The sequence below is a fragment of the Galeopterus variegatus genome, unplaced genomic scaffold (genome assembly GCF_000696425.1).
Source record: "Galeopterus variegatus unplaced genomic scaffold, G_variegatus-3.0.2 Scaffold10098, whole genome shotgun sequence".
Taxonomy (NCBI): Eukaryota; Metazoa; Chordata; class Mammalia; order Dermoptera; family Cynocephalidae; genus Galeopterus; species Galeopterus variegatus.
The window spans coordinates 23,208-45,961 of NW_007736209.1; the positions used below are offsets into that span (position 1 = coordinate 23,208).

At 53.3% G+C, this 22,754-nt stretch overlaps 1 protein-coding gene and 1 long non-coding RNA gene across 2 annotated transcripts; one reads left to right on the forward strand and one right to left on the reverse strand.

Annotated features, from left to right (window-relative positions):
• Positions 1–12,510: 12,510 nt before the first annotated feature.
• Positions 12,511–22,515, reverse strand: OVOL1 (ovo-like zinc finger 1). The gene is made up of 4 exons (XM_008594079.1): positions 22,156–22,515; positions 15,189–15,406; positions 13,148–13,337; positions 12,511–12,829 (listed from the first exon to the last, which is right to left on the reverse strand). Exons 1-4 carry the CDS (start codon positions 22,253–22,255, stop codon positions 12,534–12,536), a joined length of 804 nt encoding a protein of 267 aa, XP_008592301.1. The 5' UTR covers positions 22,256–22,515; the 3' UTR covers positions 12,511–12,533.
• LOC103609794 lies at positions 17,237–20,650 on the forward strand. The gene is made up of 2 exons (XR_552165.1): positions 17,237–17,419; positions 20,261–20,650. It is a non-coding gene; the product is annotated as an uncharacterized LOC103609794 (long non-coding RNA).
• Positions 22,516–22,754: the final 239 nt, after the last annotated feature.

Genomic DNA, 22,754 nt, shown 5'->3' on the forward strand with positions numbered 1-22,754 from the left:
TTTCACTATGTTGATTCTTCCAATCCAAGAGCATGGGATATCTTTCCATCTTCTTGTATACGGAGAAGTTTAATTATGCTATCAATTATGCCAACTGAAAGGGAATAGAACATTCATTTGGTTGCCAAAAAGGTGTTCTTAGCAGAAAAAAATTATGAATGCTGCACTGGGGATTGACAAAGGCATGGTAGCCAGCACCATTGAAAAGGGAAGTGACAGCAAGCCTCATACCTGTAAATGGATCCTTTCTGTGCCACCAAAACTTGCCAATTTGATGTCATGTGACTCTTATTGCTTATGTGTGCATGTCTGTGCTGTTAGATTGTCTTCTGAGCAATTTGGGGCTTTAAGAATATGTTGGCAAAGTCAGCAACCAACAATTCCAGGAGCCTTGGTTCCACCCAGTCCCTCTCAGGGAAGATGAGGACCCCCAGCCCCTTCTCCCTCCCATCTATCATGTGACACCCCTGTGCCACGACATGCTCTCATCCTTCTGCCCGGACACTTGCCCTTCCTCCTGGAGAGCTGGGCTCCTGCCCTGGAGAGTGTATGTGCATATGCTTGTGGTGGGGCAGAGGGAGGAGAGTTCTGCTTCTCTGTGGTGATCGCTACCAGTCAGTGGAGGGCTTTGAGCTGAGCTGGTGAAGCAAGAGTGCCACCAAGTGCCAAGAATAAGCACTGGCTATGGTATCAAGTGTTTTCTCTCCTCAGATTACAGGAGCAGAGAGAAGGCTTTGTTCCAGCCCACAGCATTCACCTTGGTGAGAGGGGACTGGGAGCCCCCAGAGGTGGCTTGATGCTGGGATTCTTCTCTGCTTATTTGGATGAAGGGATTGGCTCTGGGGAACTGGATGCAGAACTGAGGGTCTGAATAGATTTTGAAAATGAAAATCAAGGTGAAATGTTTTGGTGGCTAGAACATGATGCAAAGACCCTGCTTGCCATTCCAACCCTACAACTGTCCTTCAGCTTCTTCTGAAGAATACTCCTGCCTTCTGGCCACAGTAGAGCAACATGAAAGATTGGCCCAGTTCTTGGTGTTGGCTATAGAGGCTGCTCCTGGGGCAGTGTCCCTACTACCAGAAGCCTACCCCATTAAGCCATAGGTGGGAACTGAAAGGCGAATTTCTGTGGAATGGCCCTCTGAGAGGGACTGGGCACTGTTGGGAGCAGAGAATTCAGTGGGTTGTCTAGAGGGGATCCTCCCAAGGCAGGGCAGACCTGCTGCTGCGACCCCCAGGGGAGGAATGTGGCCAGGTTAATATCTGCCATCTGGCCAGTCCTTGTTCTCAGCTTGGAGCCTGCTTGTTTTTTTTCCTTCATGGGAGGTAAAGAGGGGAATAGATTTGTTTGTCCAGTTGCTACCAGTCTGACGGCTGTTGCAGGCATGGGAGCATCTTCAAGTAATAGTGCCAGGTCAGGTCCCACCTAACATCTCTGTTCCTCATTTGGAATGCTGTCATCAGCAGGTTGATTCAAAACTGGGAGATGTTGGGAAACCCCTTGGGCAGGAGATTTCGAAATGAGATTCAGATTAGGAAAAACATAATGGGTGGGGTTCTAAGGAATGAAGGAGAGAGAAAAAACTCCCGTCCTGATGCTCCGCTGGATAGCGGGGACAGACAGAAGAGCCTAGAATGGAAGGGGAGCAGCCAAGCCAGCTGAGCCCAAGCGCAGGGCTGTGCCATGAATGCCTCTCCCCACCCTTGACAAGGAGGCGCCTGTGCCTCTCCATTCTCCAGGTGAAACCACACCTGGAACGATGCTTCCAGTCTAGGACATGTCAGCACTGGCATGTAGATAAATCAGAGGGCTCCTGTAGGGTGGTGGTGGGGGCAGGGGAAGGTTGGCAGGAGTATTGGGAGAGAAAAACTTAATTATGAAAAGATTATGAAAGGCTTGTTGAATAATTCAAAGAAGGGGCTAGTGATGAAGCGAGGATTAAAGAAGCTCATGAGCCCACAACCTTGGTGGCTGTGGCAAGAAAGACCAGCTCCCCACTCTGCTGACCAGTGGCCATCTTGCTGTCCTTTCTGTGCTTTAGCTCAGGACGCTTGGCACTGGTGGCTCCTGGTGGCATGTACCTGAGACATTAAGAGCCCAGAGGAAGATGCTGGCTAGGTCCAGAGCCAGACCAGAAAGAGGTGGACACGAGGAGAAGAAGAGGGAAACTGAGGCACAAGGAGAGGAAGGGCAATTAAAATGATCCCCCCCCCAAAACAAAGAGATAAAATAGAAGGCAAGGCAGGGAGGAGCATCCTAGAAGGAGCAAAAAAGGAAGAAAAGGAGAGTCTATCATTTGAAGGACTTGGAGTGGTACAGTCAAGAATGAGTCTCCTGACCCTGACCTGGGTAAAGTGGCTTCTGGTTAGTGGTGCCCATCTCATATCGGCAGGGACAAAGCAACCCCTTGTTTATCCCAGCTTGGCATTTATTCAGTGCCCATGCCTGGTTTGTGCCTTGGACACATGAATTACTGGATCGAGGGTTCGGATCCCTGTACTGGCCAGCTGCCAAAAAAGAAAAAAAAGAATGAGTCTCCAAACATGGTCAGTGCTTAGAAAGCTTGTCATGTGATAAATAAATCCATTTCATCTGGGTGGGTTGAGTAAATGGTACTCTTTGAGAATGTTTGGGACCATGCTGCTTGGAAGCTGAGAGTAGAACTGTGAGAACTAGCCAAGTGGTTATGAATAAGAGGGGCTTATGATTCATGAGCGTGGGTATATGTCTCGTGCAGGGTGGGGACCCACCTAACTGGAACCACTACCCAGCCCCTCCCAGTCTCCTTAGATGACAAGCTGTGGCATCCTTGGTCCACCCAACTCAGCCCCCAAGCATTTTGCCAAAACACCGGTAAACAAGTATAGGGGAAGGATGTCACAGATCTCTGCATTCTGTGCCATTTTCTCCTTCCCAGTGCTCAGCATGTGACTAACCAGGGATTTCTCATCAGGGGTTATATGTTCTCTCCTCAAAGAGTAGTCAGTTCACCAAACACCTTCCTCTGAGCTCAGAGTAAGTTTATTTCTGTGTTCTATTACTTTGGGCCAGGAAGTCCAAGAGTTTGCCCGAACAGTATGGGAAAATTATCTCTCACCTCCAGCACACCCAGGATTCTCAACAGCCAGCACAAACTTGACCACAGCAGCTGATCACCTTTCTTGCCAAAGTTAACCAGAGATGAATGTTATTAACTTCCCCATCCAACATTTGTTTAAGGCTTTACACTTTACAAAGCAAGTCATTGTCTTATTTCATCCTCACAATAATCCTACATTACTGTTACTTCCACTATATAGACATTGAGTATCAGAAAAGTAGTCTTCCTCAAAGTCAACTGGTAGATCTAGGAGTCAAACTCGATGTCCTCTGACCCTGAATCCTTTGTGTTTTCTACACAATATTGTGGACCCCTTGCCCCCTTCAGATTTCAGAGTAACATCAAAGTTGGGATTCCTGGATTTCTTTCCTCAAACAATTTGTCTCCTCAGCCTTTCTCCCATCCGTTCCCATCCCACTCCACTTCTCTGACCATCATATGGGAGAAGGATCTCCACTTCTCCGTGAAGAATGAATACAAGAAGCAAATGATGCTAGCATTTCCTCTGCCAGGAACTTTTTCAAAATCACCAAGGTTTCTTTTCATTACAAAACCAATATGGGAACATTGTAGAAAAATTAAAAAATATAGAAAAATAGGGGCTGTCCAGTTAGCTCAGTTGGTTAGAGTGTGGTACTGATAGCACCAAGGTCCAGGGTTTGATCCCTGTACTGGCCAGCTGCCAAAAAAAGAAAAACAAACAAGAAAATAAAAATCATAACCCTGCCATTGAGCAATCACTTAGTATTATAAACACTGTAGCATTTAGATTTCCACAGCTTTTATGACATACACAGGGACTTACTTATATTTATAAAAATGGCAAATGTGCCTACCCCCTAATGTCATTTTGGAGCCCACTTATTAGCTTAATATATTGTAAACATTTTCCTGAAATATTTTTATAATATCATGTTTAGTAGACATATATTTCATTGTAATTTTTAATGTACTCTAGAGCTAAATATTTAGATTGTTTCTACTTTTTCAGTATTATAATCAGTTTTATGATAGACTTGTTATAGGTAAAACGTATCTGATTTCATTTTTATTTCTTAGATTATGAATGAAGTTGAGTTTTTTATATGATTTTTATCATTTGAAGCTCTTTCATGAATAGTTTATCCATACTATTTGACAGCCTTCCATGGTGTGTACGTTATTTTTCATATGGATATGTAAGAACTCTTTATATCAAGGCTAAAAAAATTATCTGCAAAAGACTCATTAGCATATCACATTTTCCTTTTTTTTTTTTTTTTAATCTTTTTTTTTTTTACTGACCGGTAACGGATCGCAACCCTCGGTGTCGCGCCCGCACCGGGGACTGGCAATGGGATCGCAACCCTCGGTGTCGCGCCCGCACCGGGGACTGGCAATGGGATCGCAACCCTCGGTGTTGTGCCTGCAATGTGCTCAACCAGTGAGCGGGAACCGGTCTCCACATGGGATCCGAACCCTCGGCGGGAGCGCCGCCGCACTCCCAGGCGGCGCACTCTCCAGTGCGACACTGGGCCGGCCCTAGCATATCACATTTTAATGAACGACTTTACATTTGCGTCTATTGATCCAGACCATGGATGCTTTGCTCTTTTTCCTCTTCTCCTTTCTTTTTGACAAATTCCACTCAGTCTATGCATCTTAGTTGAAATTCCAAACCCTAAACTTTGTAGAAGGGTCCTCCTCCAGGGCTCACCCCTGAGGCAGCTGAGCCTCTCTCTTTAGGGAGTGCCGTTCCTCCCCACTTGGGCACCCAGCTCTGGAAGGGTGACTCCAGGAATGTGGTTTCCACCCCTTCTGCCTTGACTTCCCGAACCTCATCTCCTCCTCTCCCTTACAGACTGCTGCCTAGGGGTTATGGCAGACTCCCGCCTAGGGGTTATGGCAGACTCCCAGAGGTCCCTGTGTCATGCTTCAGAAAACCCTGACATGAACCTCCTAGAACTCTCTGGGAGAACGGTGGGAGAGAACAAACATGTAGCGGGATATTAGTATTAGAGGGGAGTCCTCCTGTTGGGGGTGGGCAGGAAGTACTATCATGGCAAGATCATAGAAAACCCCCCTCTCCAGGGCCCCTTTTGCTACTGAGCAGCGAGGGGTGTGCTGGCATGGGGCTTTTCGCAGCCAGCCTGCCCTCCTTCCTGAGTCTCAGGTGGGTCCGCTCCTTTGCCCTGTTATTACCACTGGCAGGTTTGTTTGTGCTGCTGGCAAAGGGACACAAGTCCTTCCAGTTCCTCTGGTCTCCTTCAGCTACTCATCCGCTGTGCGTGGGGGGTGGGGGGAGCAGGGGTGCCCAGGCCTGTTACCTGGAGTCCCTGGAGAGGTGGAGGAGGGAGGGAGAGGGCTGGGCAGGAGCCGGCTGGACTGGCAGAGCCACGGTGGTGAGAATAGGATGAGTTTCTTACGCGACCAAGATCATTACTTTGGAAAACTGGGACTGTAGGGAGGAGGTCAGGGTATGTCTGGGGGTGGATGCTGGGAGTTCATTTCAAAGCTCTGTGGGTTTGGAATGTCCTGACCCGCTCTAGATCCCCTGCATGTCTCCCTTTGTGCTCTCCCCTCCTGCCCTTTCTCCAGGTTTGGAACATTGAAGACAGCTGTGGTTGCGACTTCAGCAGAAACCAACACGCCTGGCATTTCTGTGGCAGGAGCTAGACCCTGGCACCCTTGGTCTCCCTTTGAGATCTCTGGCTTTTTTTCCCTTGCAGTTGGGCTTGGGAGTGCCCATACTTCTTTTTTCTTATATTTCCAAACATGCCTGGGAAGACAGTGTGATGCTCTAGAGAGAGCCTGGACTCGGAGCCAGGCCCCTGCGTGCACATCCGTTCTGCCAGATGGCATGCAGTGACCTTGGCAGTTTCTTAACCTCTTCAGGTTTCACTGTCCTTGTCTACAAAGTGACAGTAACAGTACCAACTTCTCAGTTGTTGGAAGATTAACTGAGATGCCACATGCAGTACATCAGACAGACGGTGGGGAGTGCACAACAGTGCTAGTATCTCTAACACCTTTCCCTTTGCTCAGCTCTGTGGACTTGGGGTGACATTTGGGAGCTTAAGAGATCTCTGCTTGAGGGCAGTGTCTGTGTTGAGCTGAGTACCCATGCCCTGGGGCCGCCTGGCCCCCATCCCCCCTCACCTTCTGTTCTGCTGGTGCACCCAGCCCTTCTGCTGCACGGACTAGGCCATGTTTGCTTCCCCCCGCTGGAGGTGACCTTCTGGAGAGAGGTGATCTTAGTCATCTTCATATCCCCATAGTCTCAGCACTGCGCCGGGCACAGAGTGCTCATCATTTCACAATCACTGCGAATTTGAAACAAGAGCCCAAACTTGCGAGTCCAGCAGACCTCAGGTGAGAGCCTGGCTTCATCACCAGCCCTGTGACCTTGAGCAAGATGATTAATTTCCCTGAGCCTCAATTTCTTTTCCTAAAAATAGTAACAATAATAGCTACCTCCTAGGGTTGTTGTGAGGTTTAGTGATGATGTCAGAGAGAAGCCCAGCCCGCTGCTGCCTGCGCATAGTAGGAGCTCAATAAATGGAAGCGGTGATTAGCTGTGATTATAGGACTGTTTACGTGTGTGCCTAAAGCAAAATCTCACTCCAGGAATGCTTGGTTATTAGTAAGTGACACGTGGCCTCTCTCAGGGCCCCAGAAGCCTTTCTTGGTTCCGACTGCCATGGTCCCTCAGTTCTGTAGAATGAGATATGCTGCTGTGACGCTGATGGCAGCATGGCCCAGCCACCTGGATGTGGAGCAGCAGCCCAAGAGCAGTCTCCTGATCTCTGCCATGGGCAGCCCAGGTTTCTTCTCTGTGGGTGGCAGAGAGTAGGGGTGAAGATAGAGATGGGAGGGGTCATGTTAGCTGCTCCTCAAGTCTCAAGTTGGAAGAGAAATCTGAGGACACCCCTGGTTTGAGATGTAGGCAGGTTACACAGTGCCCCTGGCTCCCCACCCCTCACAATCTGAGTACATTTTAAGAGACCTGATTGATGTTTTATTCTATTTTTTTGATCAGAGTAGGACTATATGCTACCGTTTTGTATAGAGAGAAAACATGAGGAGCAGAGGGAATCAGTGGCTTGACACACAGACCTTACCATCAGGAGATAGAACCTGGAAGATCTAATTGGAATGCACTGCCCTTACCTAGGACTGGGAGCTCCATGCCTGATTCAACTCACCCTCCAGCATTGGCCTCATGTGTCAGCGGGTCTGACCCGCACACGACGCCTGCCCAGAGGGAGAGGTGCTAATCCAGGAGGCCAGTTAGGGGCAGAATTGAGAGCTGACCGATTACAAGAACTAAAAGCTGGGCAGCGTCAGCCTGGGGCCGGAGAGTGGGGTGTCAAAACGGACTCCAGAAACTCGGGAAGGGAGCTTTCATGAGGAGCCAAGGCAGGTTGATTGGTTCTGGCCACGAAGAGAAGGGACATCCTGGGTCAGGTGGCTGCCATCGCCTAAGGGAGTGGACCCAGAGAACGGGCAAGGGCCAGTGGCAGCAAGAGGGGAATCTCATCCCACCACAAGCCCAGAATATGGGAACAGCCTTCCAGCTGATCCTGCTCTTTCTCATGTTTTCTTTTCCATCCCATTCTGTTCCCCAGCATTTTCACCCTGGCTCTACCTTCTTGGGAACAGCAACTAGGCCTCGAGTCACAGCCACTGCACTTTGGCCCGACCTTATAGAATTTCGTGGGTGGAGAGCCTTGAAGATTATTTTGTCCAGCCTGCAATCCCAGAAGTGAGTCCCTTTAGCAATTCCTAACACAGGGCTCTGCAGCCTGGTTGGCAGCCCTCCAGTCGTGGTGCCAGGGCTCCTCCCTCCCAGGCAGCACTCCTTGGATAAGCCAACTCCCCTCTTGGCCCAGCTGGAGCCACCTGGAGCAAGCTTTTTCCCTCTGCCACAGGCCAGCAACCATGTTGGCCTCCCTCCTCGTGGGCAGCCTCCACGGCCTTCAGCTTCCCCGTCTGCTGCAGATAGTCAGTGAGTTTCTTAAAGGGTTTTATTGAGACTGGGGCCTAGAGACAAAGTCTTTATAGCAGAAAGGGACTTTTGAACTTAGGAACCACCTCATTTTATAGATGAGGAAACTGAGAGGTTGTCACCTGCCCAAGGTTACACAGATAGTGAGAGAGGGCTGGGCTCAAACCCAGTCTCCTGATTCGAGGCCTCTGCTCTCTCCTCACCACCCACTACCTCTGGCAACTAGCCCAAAGTAGAGGGAGGTGTCCGTGGTTGTTGATGCTAGTCTCTCATATTGTCCAAAATCACAGTAGCTCTTCTTTGGTGGGGGGGCAGCCCCATCTCCCTGTTGATGTGTTAAATTTCAAGTCAACTAAAACCCCTGAATTGTTTTATAATTTTATCCTGTTCTGATTGTAAAAATAATATAGGTTGTTAAAATATTAGAAAATACGTATGGGCCGGCCCGTGGCTCACTCGGGAGAGTGCGGTGCTGATAACACCAAGGCCACGGGTTCGGATCCTATATAGGGATGGCCGGTTTGCTCACTGGCTGAGCGTGGTGCTGACAACACCAAGCCAAGGGTTGAGATCCCTTTACCGGTCATCTTTAAAAAAAAAAAAAAAAAGAAAAGAAAATACGTACAAATATAGAATACAAATTCAATAACATTTACTTTTGTAAAATTTTCCCCACTCTGCACTTGGTGGCTTTGTTTTTAGGTATAAAAGTAGAACTCTACCTCCACCCTTGATAAGGCATCTTGCTAGGTCCCACCCAGCTCTCCTGTCTCTCAGAATCTTGTTATCGCTTCTTGGCACCTAGGCAGGGCTCAAAAAACTCTTGCGGTGTGACTGCCTGAATGAAGCAGGCATCTGTCTCCTTAGTGCAAACAGGCCTTCTGCCCATCCTGTTGCCACACTCCACTCTCTGGGTCTCTCTCTCTGGGTTCCCCCTTCCCCCCTCCCCTCTGGCCTCTTCTCCTCTGTTCAGATCCTCCTGTTCTTCCAGCCCCACCTCTTTCAGGAAGCCTTTGTTCTTTCAGATGCAAAAGACTTTGTAGTATCTGCCCACTACTTGTCCTTAGTTATATATTGATTTGTATCCATCTCTGCTCTTTTCCTGGCCAGGGCCTACCCCCCAGTCAGCGGAGGGCCCCCCCAATTTTCTCATTTTCCTCACAGCACCCATCTTGCAGTCTGGAAACCTCATGGACCCTTGAAATGTGACTGTCTGGCCCAACCCTGTAGGGAAGGGCCCTTCTGAGTGTCACAGGGGGAATGTGGGGGACATGGTGTCCTACCCTGAGCTCATCTGAGGAGCAAGAAGGAGAGCAGAGTCTTGAAAGCCCCAGGAAACTGCTGCCCCACCCAGCCACGACTTCCTGGAAACTGTCCCTTCTCCTGAAGTTTACATACACAGCAGTATCACCTGGATCCCCAACAGTGGGCTCCGTTCATCTGGGGATATGTAAAATGGGATTTATTTGGCATTTCACATGGAGAGGTTTCTGGAGATAAAAGAAATCTGCCATGCCTGGCTGTTTAAAGAGTCATAAGGAGGGTTATGGGCCCTTTCCAAATCCTCTGGTCCTCTCACAGGGAGCCTTAGAGAAGGTCATATCAATGTTTTCTTTTCTCCTTGCAGTGCCTGAGCCCCAACCCTTCTCATGCCTCCCAGAACGTACCACCAGCGGCCCAGACCTGGTAGCCCTCCTCCTCCCACTCCTCCATCTGGCCCAGGTGTGATGGGAGAACACTGATCTGGGACTCAGGGACCAGGATCCTAGAGCCATCTGCTTCTTGAGAGCAATCCTGGGTAGGTGATGGGGAAGGCCAGGTCATCTCCAAATTTCCTTGGAACTGCCTAGAGGTGCCCTCTCCCAGGTTGTCTATCGGCAGCATGTGCAGTGTTTCCAAGCACAGACCCTGAACCAGGCTGTCTGGTCGGCACCCCAGCTCCACTACTAGTTAGTCGTGAGACTTTGGGCCACCTGCCTGACTTCCCTCTGCTGGGGTAAGGATGATAATAGCACCCACTTCAGAGGGTGGGTGGAGGATCAGGTGAGCCAATATGTGGAAAGCGCTTCCAAGTTGCAGAACAAGCTGCAACTACGGCTGTTGCTAGGTGTCTGGACACTGAGCGCAGCTGTCCCTAAGTGTCCAGGCACTGAGCATGGACATTCCTAGGTATCTGACCGGAAGTGGTATGAACTTTGCACCCTTTTTTTATTGGGAATGTGGCTCCTCCTCCTATGGTCTGACCCTGGCAGGGTGTTGGGAGGAGAGGCCAAGATTAAAATCCCAAGTGACTACAAAGATCCCGGAAGGTCCGGGCCCATGGAGGCTATCGGTCAGGATGCAGGAGTGTTCAATGGCAGATGAAGAAAGCCAGGGGATGCCGAGAGCAGAGCACGCTTGGCCAGAGGTCAGCAGGCACCAAATGGCTGAGACCATGGGCAGATCACTTAATCTATCTGGGTCAGGTTCTTGTCTTGACTTGAGCCCACCAGTAACTGCAAAGGGGGAAAGGTTTAGACAGAATGCATCAGTTGTTTTGATTAATTTCCCTGCATCAGGAAAAAAGAGGCCCATAAGACAAAAAAATCGGAAACATCAGTTCTCTGATTTTAATAGTTGGGGGGAATGTAATAAAATAAAACAGACAACACAGAGCCTCAGACTGCCTCAGATTGGCAATGAATCCAGGGATACAGAAATGTAAACAAAAACAGGGCTTCCACCGGCCAGCCGCCAAAAAAACAAAAAAAAACGAGCATCCAGATAACGTTATTTTATACTATATAACTTTCAGAATACAGCAACTCCCCAGACACTCTAGAGTAAGATTAGCAAGAGTCTTCAGAATCAGTGTATACACATCTCAGAGGGAAGTCCAAGAAGGCTCCTTCCCCTCAGGCCAGCCTGGGGTCTGTGCAGACACTGCTCTTTCCGGGCAGGGGAGGCCGAGGCTGGTCCTGCTCAGGACTGGCTTCCAGGGGCTGCCCAGCCTACTGTGTGCTGTGGTCCTCTTCTGAGTTCGCCTCCCTGCAGCTGGCCCTGCCCCTGCCCTGTCTCACTCTGATTCACAACCCCTTTCCTGTTAGCAGGAAATGCAGCCATGCCAAGGAAGCCAATCAGCTTGGATGGCTCTCTCAAAAGTCCAGGCTAGTCATTTGAAAAGCAGAAAAAAGGCTACAAATAAAACTTGTTAACCACCTAATCTCTCCTCTCTTTGGGAGTTTCTGATGTATCATTCTGTCCTAATTTTTTTGCTGCTGTGCTAGGGTTTTTGACTCAGCCTGGCCCTGTGCTTGTTTTAGTACTTCAGGCAGTGGGCTCAGTGTCAGACTCATCATCCCACCTGGCTGACCCCTAAAATCCCAGTGCGACACCCTCAGCCTCGGAAGGGTGAGTTATTCCACAAATGGTTGGTCATCAGGAGGCAAGCAGGCTCTCCAGGAACCGGGGACTCGCCTTGAAAGGAGCTGCGGGAGGGAAGAGAGATGTGACGTGCTGTCCCTGTAGACGGAGAAGGATAGAGCAGCCCAGGGTGGGGCTGGGGGAAGGTCTTCAGTTAAATACTTGAGGAGGTACAAAGAATGGAGGTGGGCTGGGGCAGCCACCCCTAGAGCCAAGGCACAGAGGAGGTTTGAAATGTCCAGGATAAATAGAACCGTGTGGGAATGGAGAAAAGCCAGCTCCATCCCTCTCTTAAAAACAGTCGCCATTGGCACCAAAAATATATTAATATCTGTACATTTGTCATCTTTAAAAAAAGGAAATAAAATCTCCCTGGCACCTTGTAGTTGATTTCTTAAAAATGAGGTGATATGTGGAAAGGCCTTCTGTATGCACACACTCAAGTACACTTGTGTGCAAGCAAGCACACCGCAGGGTGCACACAATGCGCACACACACACATGCACACACAGCTGTGCACACACGTGCGTCTTCCTGTAGGAAGGGCAGAGTCCTGGAACCCTGAGCGTTAGGAGCCCTGTGGGTGGGTGGGTCGCCACCAGCCCCCTACTGTGGTTGTTTGCGGGGGTGCTCTTTGCCAGTGCTCCCAATTCTGCCATCCTTGGGGACCCACAGCCCCTGCCTTGTGCTTAGAGGCGAGGGCAACAGGATCCCCTCATACCTCCTCTGGGAAGGAAGTCCTACTGCCAGGGGAACAGTGCCTGTCTCCATAGGCGGCCTCTTCTAATCGAAGGCAGCCTTGGCCTCCCCCCAAAACCCCAGACATACGCACATCTTCCCAGGTTGAGAGCAGCCTCTGCCTGTCAGGCAAGAATGCAAAATTTAGTGGAAGTCAGTGCTGGGCCTGAGTGAGCCCGTGCGCCTGGGGGAAAGATAAGAGGACCGGGGCTCCAGTCCTGATCACCGGTGTTCTGGCAAGAGGCTGCAGGAGGGTGGACTGGCTGGGCAGCAGGGAGGTGAGCATCCCCGGGCTTGCGCTGCTCAGAGGTGGGGGCTACCCTGCAGGAGGGACGTGACAGTGTTCTGCAGGGCCACGGCCACCTTCTTGGAGGTCTTGCGCAGCAGTGGGCTGTCAGGGTGGTGCTCCTTCAGGTGCAGGATATGGCCCTCCTGGCTCTCGGACGTGCAGCCACACTCCTCACACACATACAGTTTGGCCCGCCGCTCTTTGTACGCGTACTTCTGCTGCACACCGTGGATCTTCTTGAGGTGTGACTCCAGGGAGCAGCGCTGGGTGAAGGCCTTGTCACACAGGCTGCACTTGTAGGGCCGCACACCTGCAGGAAGACAAGGACCAGTGTCAGGGACCTGACAGGGACCTCAGGACCAGTCAGCAGCTTCTCGACACAGAAAGGACAGGACCCCTGACTCTAGGGCAGAGGGATGGATAGAGGTCTGTCCAACACCAGTTTCCCAAGTGACTCTCTAATCAAAGTCCTAATCGGTGAACTCAGGAGGACTTCTGCCCTGAACTCCAAGATGCCCTTCCAAGGCTACCCATTACCCAGGGCGAGCAGGAGTTGCTGGAATATTTCCGTGTGGCCTCAGCCAAGCAGTTCTTGTGTGCTCCCTCCCAGCCATGGGCTTCTGCTTACCAGTATGGGTTCGGACGTGTCTCTTGAGGTCAAAGGTGTCGTTGAAGCCTTTCCCACAGTACGTGCAGAGGTGCCTTTTGACATCATTATGACACTTCATGTGGCGATTCAGCATGCGCTGGTAGGTGAAGGCCTTCTGGCAGATGTGGCAGGTGAAGAGGTCTCCACTGGGACTGTCCCCCAGGGTCACCTGTGAGTGAGGACAGTATTTGTAACAGACATCCAGAAGTTGGGGTTGCAGGCTGGCAGATTGGGAGGATACAAATGCCAGCCCCCAGCACCCCAGAGAAAAGCACTGCTCACACCCCTGTGCTGTTTGCTCACAGAGATTGGCAGTTGGAGGCTGGAAGGAACCTTTAGATCACTGGTCCAGCTTCCTGTCGGATTCCTGAGTCCCCTTTCAAGGTGGTCACTAGGGCCTCCTTTACCATGTCTAGAGATGACACCTTAACCACTGATAGAAGCAGCTGTTTCTCTGTCAGCTCTACCTCCTAGAAAGCTTTCCCTTAACTGAGGCCAAGTCTACCCCTCTGTAGTTTCTGCTCATTTATTCTTGTCCTCCCCCTTAGCATGTGGGAAATGTCCACACCAAGGTCTCTGTGGCAACTTCCCCAGGCTGCAGCACTGCTATGAGCCCAGAGTCCCCTCCAGCCAGCCCAGCTCCCTGGTTTTTCTTGAGCCGAGCCTGATGTGGCATGGTTTGAACTCCTCTGCTACCCTGAGGACCTTCTTGCTTATAAACCTTTTTGATATTTTTAATTATGGAAAATTTCACATTTATATAAAAGTGGAGAGACTAATATTGTGAGCCCTGAGCCCTGTCACTCAGGGCCAGTCCTGTTTTATCTCTGCCTCCCTACTTCCCCTGTGCCTTGGATTATTTGCAGCAAATCCGGGGTGCCTCCAGACACCTTTGAGAGTGTGCTGCTTAAAGTTCAGAGCTGCAGCAGCTGTCCAGGACCTGTGACTAGCACAGGTGTGGCTCAATGACCAGCAGAGTGACCCAGTCTTGATACCTCTGTTATTTAACACTCTGGAGGTTGCTAGTGCTCTGTGGGTGGACCCGGCACTGGCAACTCCTCCCGAGATCACAGGCACCCATCACACCACTCCTCATTCAGTCCCCTCATTCGGTCCCCTCATTGTGTCCTGCTCTGGCACCAGGGAAATTCCCCTTGCTGCTGGCAGTCAAGACTTTATGGGCTGAGACTCACTCCTTCAGTTCACCTGCTATTCTACCCCCCTTAAGGAGTGAGGGAAGGGCTCAAGGGGCAATTGTTCGGGAGAACCCTGGCTGGCTCTGGCCAATCACCCAGCACATGTCTCAGTCATTAAAACACACACTTGGCCTCCGCAGGCAGGAGAGGAAGGAACAGCATTCCTCTGCCAGTTTTCTCCAGCCTTTGGCAGGTAGGATAGCACTACCAGGAGTATCCTCCTGCTAGATCACTGCTGGCAGGTGCTTCCAGATCTTGGAGCTTTCAGGAGTACAGATCCAGCCGGAGACGGCTCTGCTGTTTGTGCCCTCTCTGGATGCAGGAGCACAGCGGTGCTGCTGAATGCAGCGGGGTTGCTTACCCAGGTCCTGCCCTTGATGCAAGGCCTCAGACACCGACAGGGCTGGAAACAACATAACTGGGCGAGGCGACTGCCGGCACACGCCTCCAGGAACAGCTAACCACTGTGCCAACTCCAGACCTCACTCACAGGAGCCCCAGAGACGGAGCTGAGGCAGGCTCACGTCTTACTGCTTCACCTAGGGCTTCTGTGCAGAGAGGTAGCTCTTCCTGCGGCTGCTCTTGCCTTTTGTAGTCAGAAAGTGAACAGAACTGCCCATGGACATGGACTCCAAAGAACTTCAGACCTACTCTCCCCCTCCCTCCACCCTCATCTGTGCTCCAGCTAAGTTCACTTCTCTTCAGAAACCTCGGCCCAGGTCCCAGGTCAGTCTCTGCCTACATCTCATTTGTGCCACGTCACGGTCTGGACACAGGTCTACACAAGTGCCCCTGGTCTTCGGAAACAGTGTGAGAGGCATTACCTTCATCTTGGTGCGCAGGAAGCCATGGTCTCTGCTCTGGGGGTCTGTCAAGTGGCCCATGTCTTCAGAGGGCAGCCGGGCCACCACACAGGGCCCAGGGGCCACACTATAGCTAGAGTCCCGCAGGCTCATGTCCAGAGCCATGGGGCAGGAAGGGGGTTCAGCCACTGATGGTTCCGGCTCCTGGTAGGGTGGTGGTGGGCAGAAGCCCAGGCTGACTGGGGAGAGAAGAACAGCCAGGTGAGGGGCTTGGGGGAGAAAGGAGGATCCAGTGGGATTTCAGGAAGGTTCTCTAGCAACGAGATGGCTAGAACCTGGAGTCTCTGTCCCACCCCTTGCAGGCATGCAGCAGAGTGGGGCTGTCCCCAACGCACCACACGCTGCACCTCCCTCCCGCCCTATTAAGGTAATTACAGGTGACGCCAGCCAAGCGCCACTGCCCGCTGAGTAATTTGTGTCTTAGCGGAACTGGGAGGACCAAATTGCCCTACCAATTATCCCAGAGTTGTCTGCCTGCCCCACCTGGGCCAGTCCCTCTGGATTCCAGCCTCGTCCACACTCGTGCAGGGACAAAGGGCACCACTGGAGGCCCTGGGCCCAAGGACAGTTCTTTGAGACTCATCCTTGTCCCAGAAAGGTCCCTGGTGGTCAGGCCTCTCTAGGCTTCTCTTGCAGGCAGATTTAGCTGCTGGCCTTGGAGGTTCAGGTGATCCTTGCCCCTTCCTCCTCTGGGCTAGCCAGTCCCTGCTCTGAGTGGCCCATCAGGGCTCCGGCTCCCCACTCCACAGGTGAATAGGCCAGTGGGTGGAGCAGGGAGGAAGTCAGGGAGCAGCAGGTGGATGCCGCTTAACAGTCTCAGGCGGCCTGCCCAGCGCTTATGCAACCCTCCCCCAGCGGGGACCGCTCGCTGGGCGCAGTCAGGGCTGGGCTCCCTCCAGCGGTGGCGGCAGCACCGATACCTGGCAGCCCTTGACATGGCCACTCCCACGGCAGCACCTCACACTAAACAGGGCCTGGGAGGCTTGGCCTCAGACACTAAGCCCTAGCCTTGCTAGACAGAAAAGGAAGAGTTCTCTGGAGGGACACAGGGGAGACAGTCTCAAAGCCAGCAGAGCTGGGGCAAATGCTCTAATTTTTCTTTTTTTTTTTTTTTAAAAAGATGACCGGTAAGGGGATCTTAACCCTTGACTTGGTGTTGTCAGCACCACGCTCAGCCAGTGAGCTAACTGGCCATCCCTATATGGGATCCAAACCCGGGGCCTTGGTGTTATCAGAACCGCACTCTACCGAGTGAGCCACGGGCCGGCCCCTAATTTTTCAATTTAGTATTTTTCTTCCAAAGAGCCTAAGCTCTATACTGAAAACCTCTACACTAGGAGCATTTCCCATGGTTTGGAAAGAAAAAGCAAGAGGGGCCTAGGACAGAAAGGATGAATGAGCTCCAGAGAGAGGGACTTAGGAGGCTGATGGAGGGTTTCAGAAGTGTGAGCACGGCCTCTGTACCCTGCGCTCCACAGCTGGACACGGTGGGCAAAGACCCAGGCAGGAGGGCTGCTGCCCGCCTCCCCTCCCCTCCCCTTCCCTCAGGGATGTGGGGGAAGGAAGAGGAACGTGATCATGGGGGAAGGGTGCATTTGCAAGCACCCAAGTTTCGGGAGAGGCCCCACTCTCGCCCCCTCAAAACACAACAAAGGTCTGATGGGTGAAGAATGTGCCTGCCTGCCGCCCAGAACCCGTTCTGCTGGCCCTGGCGTCTGTCTGTCCAGGGGACTTTAATGAGCCACCTCATTCTGGGAGTTGATTCACCAGAGTCTGGTACTGGCCTGGTCCTTGAGCCACAGTCCCCTTTCACCCTCTGAGCTCTTAGGGGTCCAGCTGTCCTGCCTGGCTTGTGTCCCATAGTGGGAGCTGTCTGTGCATACAGGACAGGCTGGGGTGGGCAGGGCAGACAGAGTGTTGACAGCTTCAGTGCCAGCTGACCGGCTATTGGAGACCATGGCTGAGAACTCAAAGCTGAATGACAATTTCCATTTCTCAATCCAGGTAGAGACCGCAGGAAACTCTGCTCTTCTGCCTGTCAGTACTGGATGCTGTGAGCTAGGCTCCCAACAACTGGACCTGGGCCACACCGCCTCCGCCTGGAGCAGCAGAGGAGCGGCAACAGCAGGCAAGGGGACTGGCTTGCACTCAAGATGAGCTGTCACCATCGGCTCCACTAGTGGAGGCTCATGGTGAGGGTTCTGAGGATCCAGGCCAGTGTGGGAGGAAACCTGTGTTCTTTGCCCACCTCTGCCATTCCACACAGTCCTGGAAGTGCTGGTGCTGAGGGACTGGGGACAGGGAGTGAGCCTGTCTGATCTGGCTCTCTGTGCCACCTCTACCCTGAGCGAGGGGTGGGTGAGGCTGGACAGGCGGCCACATGGCTGCCAGGGTGGGGATGCTTGCCTCATCCCATCCACCCTGTCAGACCTGTCTCCCTGCCACCCCCGTGAGTGTGTCCCTGCCAGCCGCACGCACAGGGAGTGCGCATTGGGCATGCTGCCCGTTGCTGAGTGTCACTGAGTGGCAGAAGGCAGGAAGCAGAACTGGTTGGGCCCTGCTTGTGCTGCTCTCTGTCCCCTAATTAGATGTTTCCGGCAAGGCGGCAGCCGCTGTGGCTACTCATCGCATGCCCACAGCTGTGGAGTGTGGCAAGGCTGAACTAGCTTGACCCTCCCCCTACTCCCTCCAGGGGCTCCCCTCCTGTTGGCCCAACTTGCTTCCACCTGAGTGATGCTGAGGGCCTAGGCCCAGAGCAGAAGAACAGACACCATGGTGTTGTGTCTGAGGCAACTGCCATCTGAGGACCATCTCCTGCCTTACCCTCTTGCATTGAAAGCTACTGGCCCACATACTGGACGGAGCACCAGGTCCTTTCCCATCCAAGGTCTCAGGACAGGGCTGGGTATGAGGCCCGGGCACTGGCTGTCCGGGTAGAGCAAATGAAGCAGATGCAAGGACACTGGCTTCTTGGGTCCCCCACTGAGCACACGGGTGCTGATGCTGGGGCTGACCTGCGCGTGGGGTTGATTCCACTCTCAATGTGAGGGCGAGCCCAGGTTGGTTTCAGGCAGCCTTGCAAGGGCTGGGGTCCCCTGTGCCTGCCTCCTCCAATCCCCACAGGCCAGCTAGCAATCGCCCAAAGCAAGCCAGCACCGGCCAGAGGTGGCAGAGGCGAGCAGCAGGGAACACAGTGGACATGTCTCTTGGCCTTTTGTTTCCATTCTGTGAACTGCCAAAAGTTCTTCTCTCAGGCAATATCTTTTCCCCTTTTCCCAGCTGCTTTCCACTCAATGTCCATGATGAAATTAAAACTGTGCCTTGGCGCCTCGACCAGGGTGCACAGCCCTGAACAGCCAGGGCTCTTCTTCCTGTCTCATCCTCCCCTCCTGCCCAGCACAGGCCCAGGCACCCTGTGGGACTCTGTACAATACATGCTGAAAATGGACAATGATGAAGAGGGACCCCGACATCAACATCAGCCTGGCTTCACTCCCATCCCCCCACACCCAGAGTGCTCATCCTCACTTGCTCTCTCTCTGGGACAAATGGTCTGGCAGGCTTCTGCCTCGGCACAACCAAACTTGGGACAGACAGCTTAGCATCTTGGGTGACAGCACCCCATGGGACAGGTAGGAGTCCCATCTAGCCCACTGCCTGGGCCCAGGCTGCTCTTCTGTTCTTATCCATTGGCTGGCTGTCCACTCTCCCAGCCCTGCCCCCTGGAGAGCACAGCAAATATCTCCTTTGCTGCCAAACACTTCCCAGGAATCACTAGAATCATCATCAGAGGCCTAACCTCTTCCTGGCCCCACCCCCTCCCACCCACACACAAGTACTCAGAGGCCCAAAGCTGACTTTCTCAGCCTTTCTAACCCAGCCTGGAAAGACAGTTGCCCAAATTCTCCCACTACTTAGTGGCAGAGCCAGACTGGGCCACGTTACCTAGAGGAAGCGGCAGCCTTCTCCAACTCAGCCCGCAGGCCTGTCTGGGTTTGTGCACGTGCTGGTGAACTGGCAAAGAGACTGCAGGCCAGCCCCCAAGCAGAGGGGAGGCTTGGGAGTGGGCAGCTGGGGGCCTGGAAGAGGCCCCTGGGACGCTCGTGAATTCCCGCTTCCAGGTCTATCCTCAAGTACCTTCCTGGCCTTGAGATTTCATTCACAAGGGCCGGGGCTTGGAGGAACTGGCTTGATCCTTGTTCCTGGAGTCCTTCCCCTTCAGTCCATGAGGTGGAATTTACCACCTGGGTACAGGTGCCTGGGTTCCTCCTCAAGAAACCAGTATTACTCCCTGTCACTCCACAGTCAGTACTGACACAACTAAGGAGAAGCCCATGTGGAGGAGACACAGGGGACGGAGAGAAGGAGGGAGGGCTGCAGAGGGAAATCCTCACCATTCCGCTTCCAAGCCTTCTAGCCCCAAGACCCACACCTGGGCATTCCCCTTGCCTTTGGAAGGGCAGTGGGGTTGAAGGGAAAGAGTCTGTCCTGGGAAAGGGGACTATAGAATTTTTTTTTTTTTTTTTTGGTGGCTGGCTAGTATGGGGATCCGAAGCCCTCTAGAACTTTGCCTACGGGAGAAAGGCTGATGTGATGGTCAGACTAGGGCCCTTGAATCAGAGCTGCCAGGTGGGGCCCAGCGTCTTCACAGTAGAACCTTTTGCTTCCAGGTGGTATCTGTGATGCTTTGAGGAACCTGGTAGAAAGGTCAGAACTCAAATGTTCCCATGTACCCCAGTGGGAATGGGGTCAGTGCTTAGCTGGTCACAACGTGCCAGGAGTCTGGTGGGGTGATGGAAACGTGCCCAGCTGGCTCCTGGGGTCATGCTTGGCTGCTGATGGAATGGCCCAGCGGGGGACAGGCCACCACAAAACACATCCCCCACTCTCCAGCCATTTGAGGCACCCAAGCATGGACTGGAGACATTCCCTTCCTCATTTCCAAAAGCTGTGGGAAAACTCTCCAGTGGACCCCATGGCTTTTAGAGGTAAAATTAAGTTCTGTGACTTTTACCCTTTACTTGACCCCACAGGACTCTCCCCTCACCAAAGTGAAGACGGCAAACTTCCCCAGTGCCCTTGAGGTTAGATCCCCCCACCCAATATCTGGACAATTCCGCAGAGTGAGCGACCTGCACGTCTCCCTCACCTGGACAGCAGCAGCCCTGGCACGGACCACCCAGAAGCCCTCCCCTGCACCTGATGGGACAGCCCCTGGGGCGCAGGTCTCCCCTGCCACTCCCACTGTGGCCACCAGAACTGAGATGGGAAAATCACTAGGACCCAAGGAAGTCAACGATTTGAACAAACGGAATTTCTTTGTCCTTTGTAAAAGTCAACACATGATCTGTTACTGATTGGGATGTGAAATAAAACTAAAAATAACAGCACTGAGTCTGGCTCAAGGCTCAGCTCACCTTTAACACAGTCCAAGTTCAGTTTATCAGATCCCAAGGAGCAGCTATGCAGCAAGTCAAACATAGGTGAGGGAGGAGGCAGCAGCGAGGCAGGGGGCTCTGCCAGCCACCGAGCTCTTCCGGAGGTGGAGACCAGTCAGCTCGCCGGGAAGTCGGCGAAGCAAGAAACTGCACATGGAATTCTGAGCCCACACCCTAATCCACCTCGTGAGGATGCTGCTCACGTCCTTTTTGCCTCAGTTTCCCCACTGGGGTCATCAGGGACTTCTGGCACATTCCCTTGTTTTAAGGAGACGGTAGAAGAGAGGCCCAGCCGCTCAAGATAAGGTTAGGCCGTGAAATATCCCGCCAGCGCCACAGGCCATTGGATCTCGGCAGTTCAGGCACAAAGACCTCACCATTACACCCACTGTCTCCAACAGTGTATTCTGGAGGGAAACAGGCAAGAGTCCTCACAGGGCCCCTCACCGCCAGAACTTCCCCACTTTCCTACAAGGCCTGGGGCGGTGCCCGGGAGCCTGCAGATCAAGGGTCAAAGTCAGTTGGTTAATTACACCTTCTCCCCCCTTGGAGGCGCTGGGCAGGGTGTTCCGCGCATCCCCTGCCCTGCCCCCAGGCCTGGGGAGGGGGAGTTGCCAAGGAAGCGGCTTTCTCCCGACCAAAGATTTTGTTGGGGGTAGGGGAGGACGGAAAGGGCAGAAGTGTTCTCAGGGCTTGCAGAGGAAGGTGCCACTGGAGGAAGACACGACTCTGGTTACTCATTCGAAGTTGACTCGGACACTGTCAACGCGCCTTCCAAAAATAAACTGGGTGCACTGGATTCCCCGGGGCCTGATCCCCTGGTTGTGGGGTGGGCTCCTTAAAACCACTGTCCGCTCAACTGTGTCCTCCGCAAGGCTGAAGGAAGGGCGCTTCTAACAGAGGTGAGACCCGATCCCACCTTTGTCTTAGGGCAAGCGAGGTGCAGCGGCGCCTTTCCCACCATCTCGGCGCACTGCATGGGGCCGCCGGGCGGGAGCCCCAGGGAAACTCGAGGGGACCCCAGCCGGCCCGACCCGGCCCCCAGTGTTGTGGGGGAAGGGCAGAGACCTGTGAAAGCGGCTTAAGCTTTGAGTCTTCTCTTACATTTAGCACAAATCTCAGCCGCAACTCCAGCTCGCTCCCTGCCCCCCAAAGTGGTATCGCTCCAGTGCCCTCTTCCCGTCTCATGAATGTCCCAGCTTTCCGGATTTACGACGCGAGAGCCGAGGGTCGCCTGAGCGGTGACACACGCCGTTGCCTCCCTTGCGCCGCGGCTCAGGACGCTGGAGGGGAGGCGACCCCCCGCCCCCAGGCCTGGAGCGGCCGCGCTTCCACCTTGCAGCCCCCGCCCCCACCCGGCGCTCCTTCCGCCGGCCCTTCCCTCCCCTTCCCCGTGCCGGGGATCGGCCACCGCGGGCTAACGGGTCGCCTAAGCGTTCAGTCCTGGCGCCCGAACTGCGCCCGCCGCCTCGACGCGTCCCCACGCTCACCTGGCACGTAGATCTCGCCGCGCTCCTCGTCCGGGAGCTCGCTCCAGTTCCTCTTGCACGTGGAGACGCACGGCTTCTTCACCAGGAACGCGCGGGGCATTTTCGAACCCTCCTCGCCCGGCACGATCCGCTTCCGTAACTAGAGCCGGGAGCCGTCCCACCTTTCCCTGGCGGGGCTGGAGGCGGGGGAGGGGACAGTTCAGGGAAGGGGTCGTCGAGGCGCCCCCACGTTCGCTGAAAGACCGTGCTCGGACGGCGCGCACCGGTTTCCAACTCCGCGGAGTGTCGCCGTCCTCCCTCCTTGTAGCCAAGTGCACCAGGCGGAGGGGAAGCGGCAGGTAAGCGTCTCGAGGCTCGACTGGCGTCCCCGCGGCCGCTTGGGAAGTCTTAAAGTGCGAGCCGGACGGACGGGTTCACGCTTTATTGGCTCGCGGCGGTGTGTGTTGGTGGCTGGGGCGGGGTGGGGGGGTGATCTGATCTAATTAGCTTGGAGTGGCCCGGGGAGCGACGGCGCATGCGTTGGGAAATAACGGTGACAACCCACCTATTTGTTACCTGTCGAACCGGTTTCCATTCCGCTGCGGGTGAGGTGTCCTCGC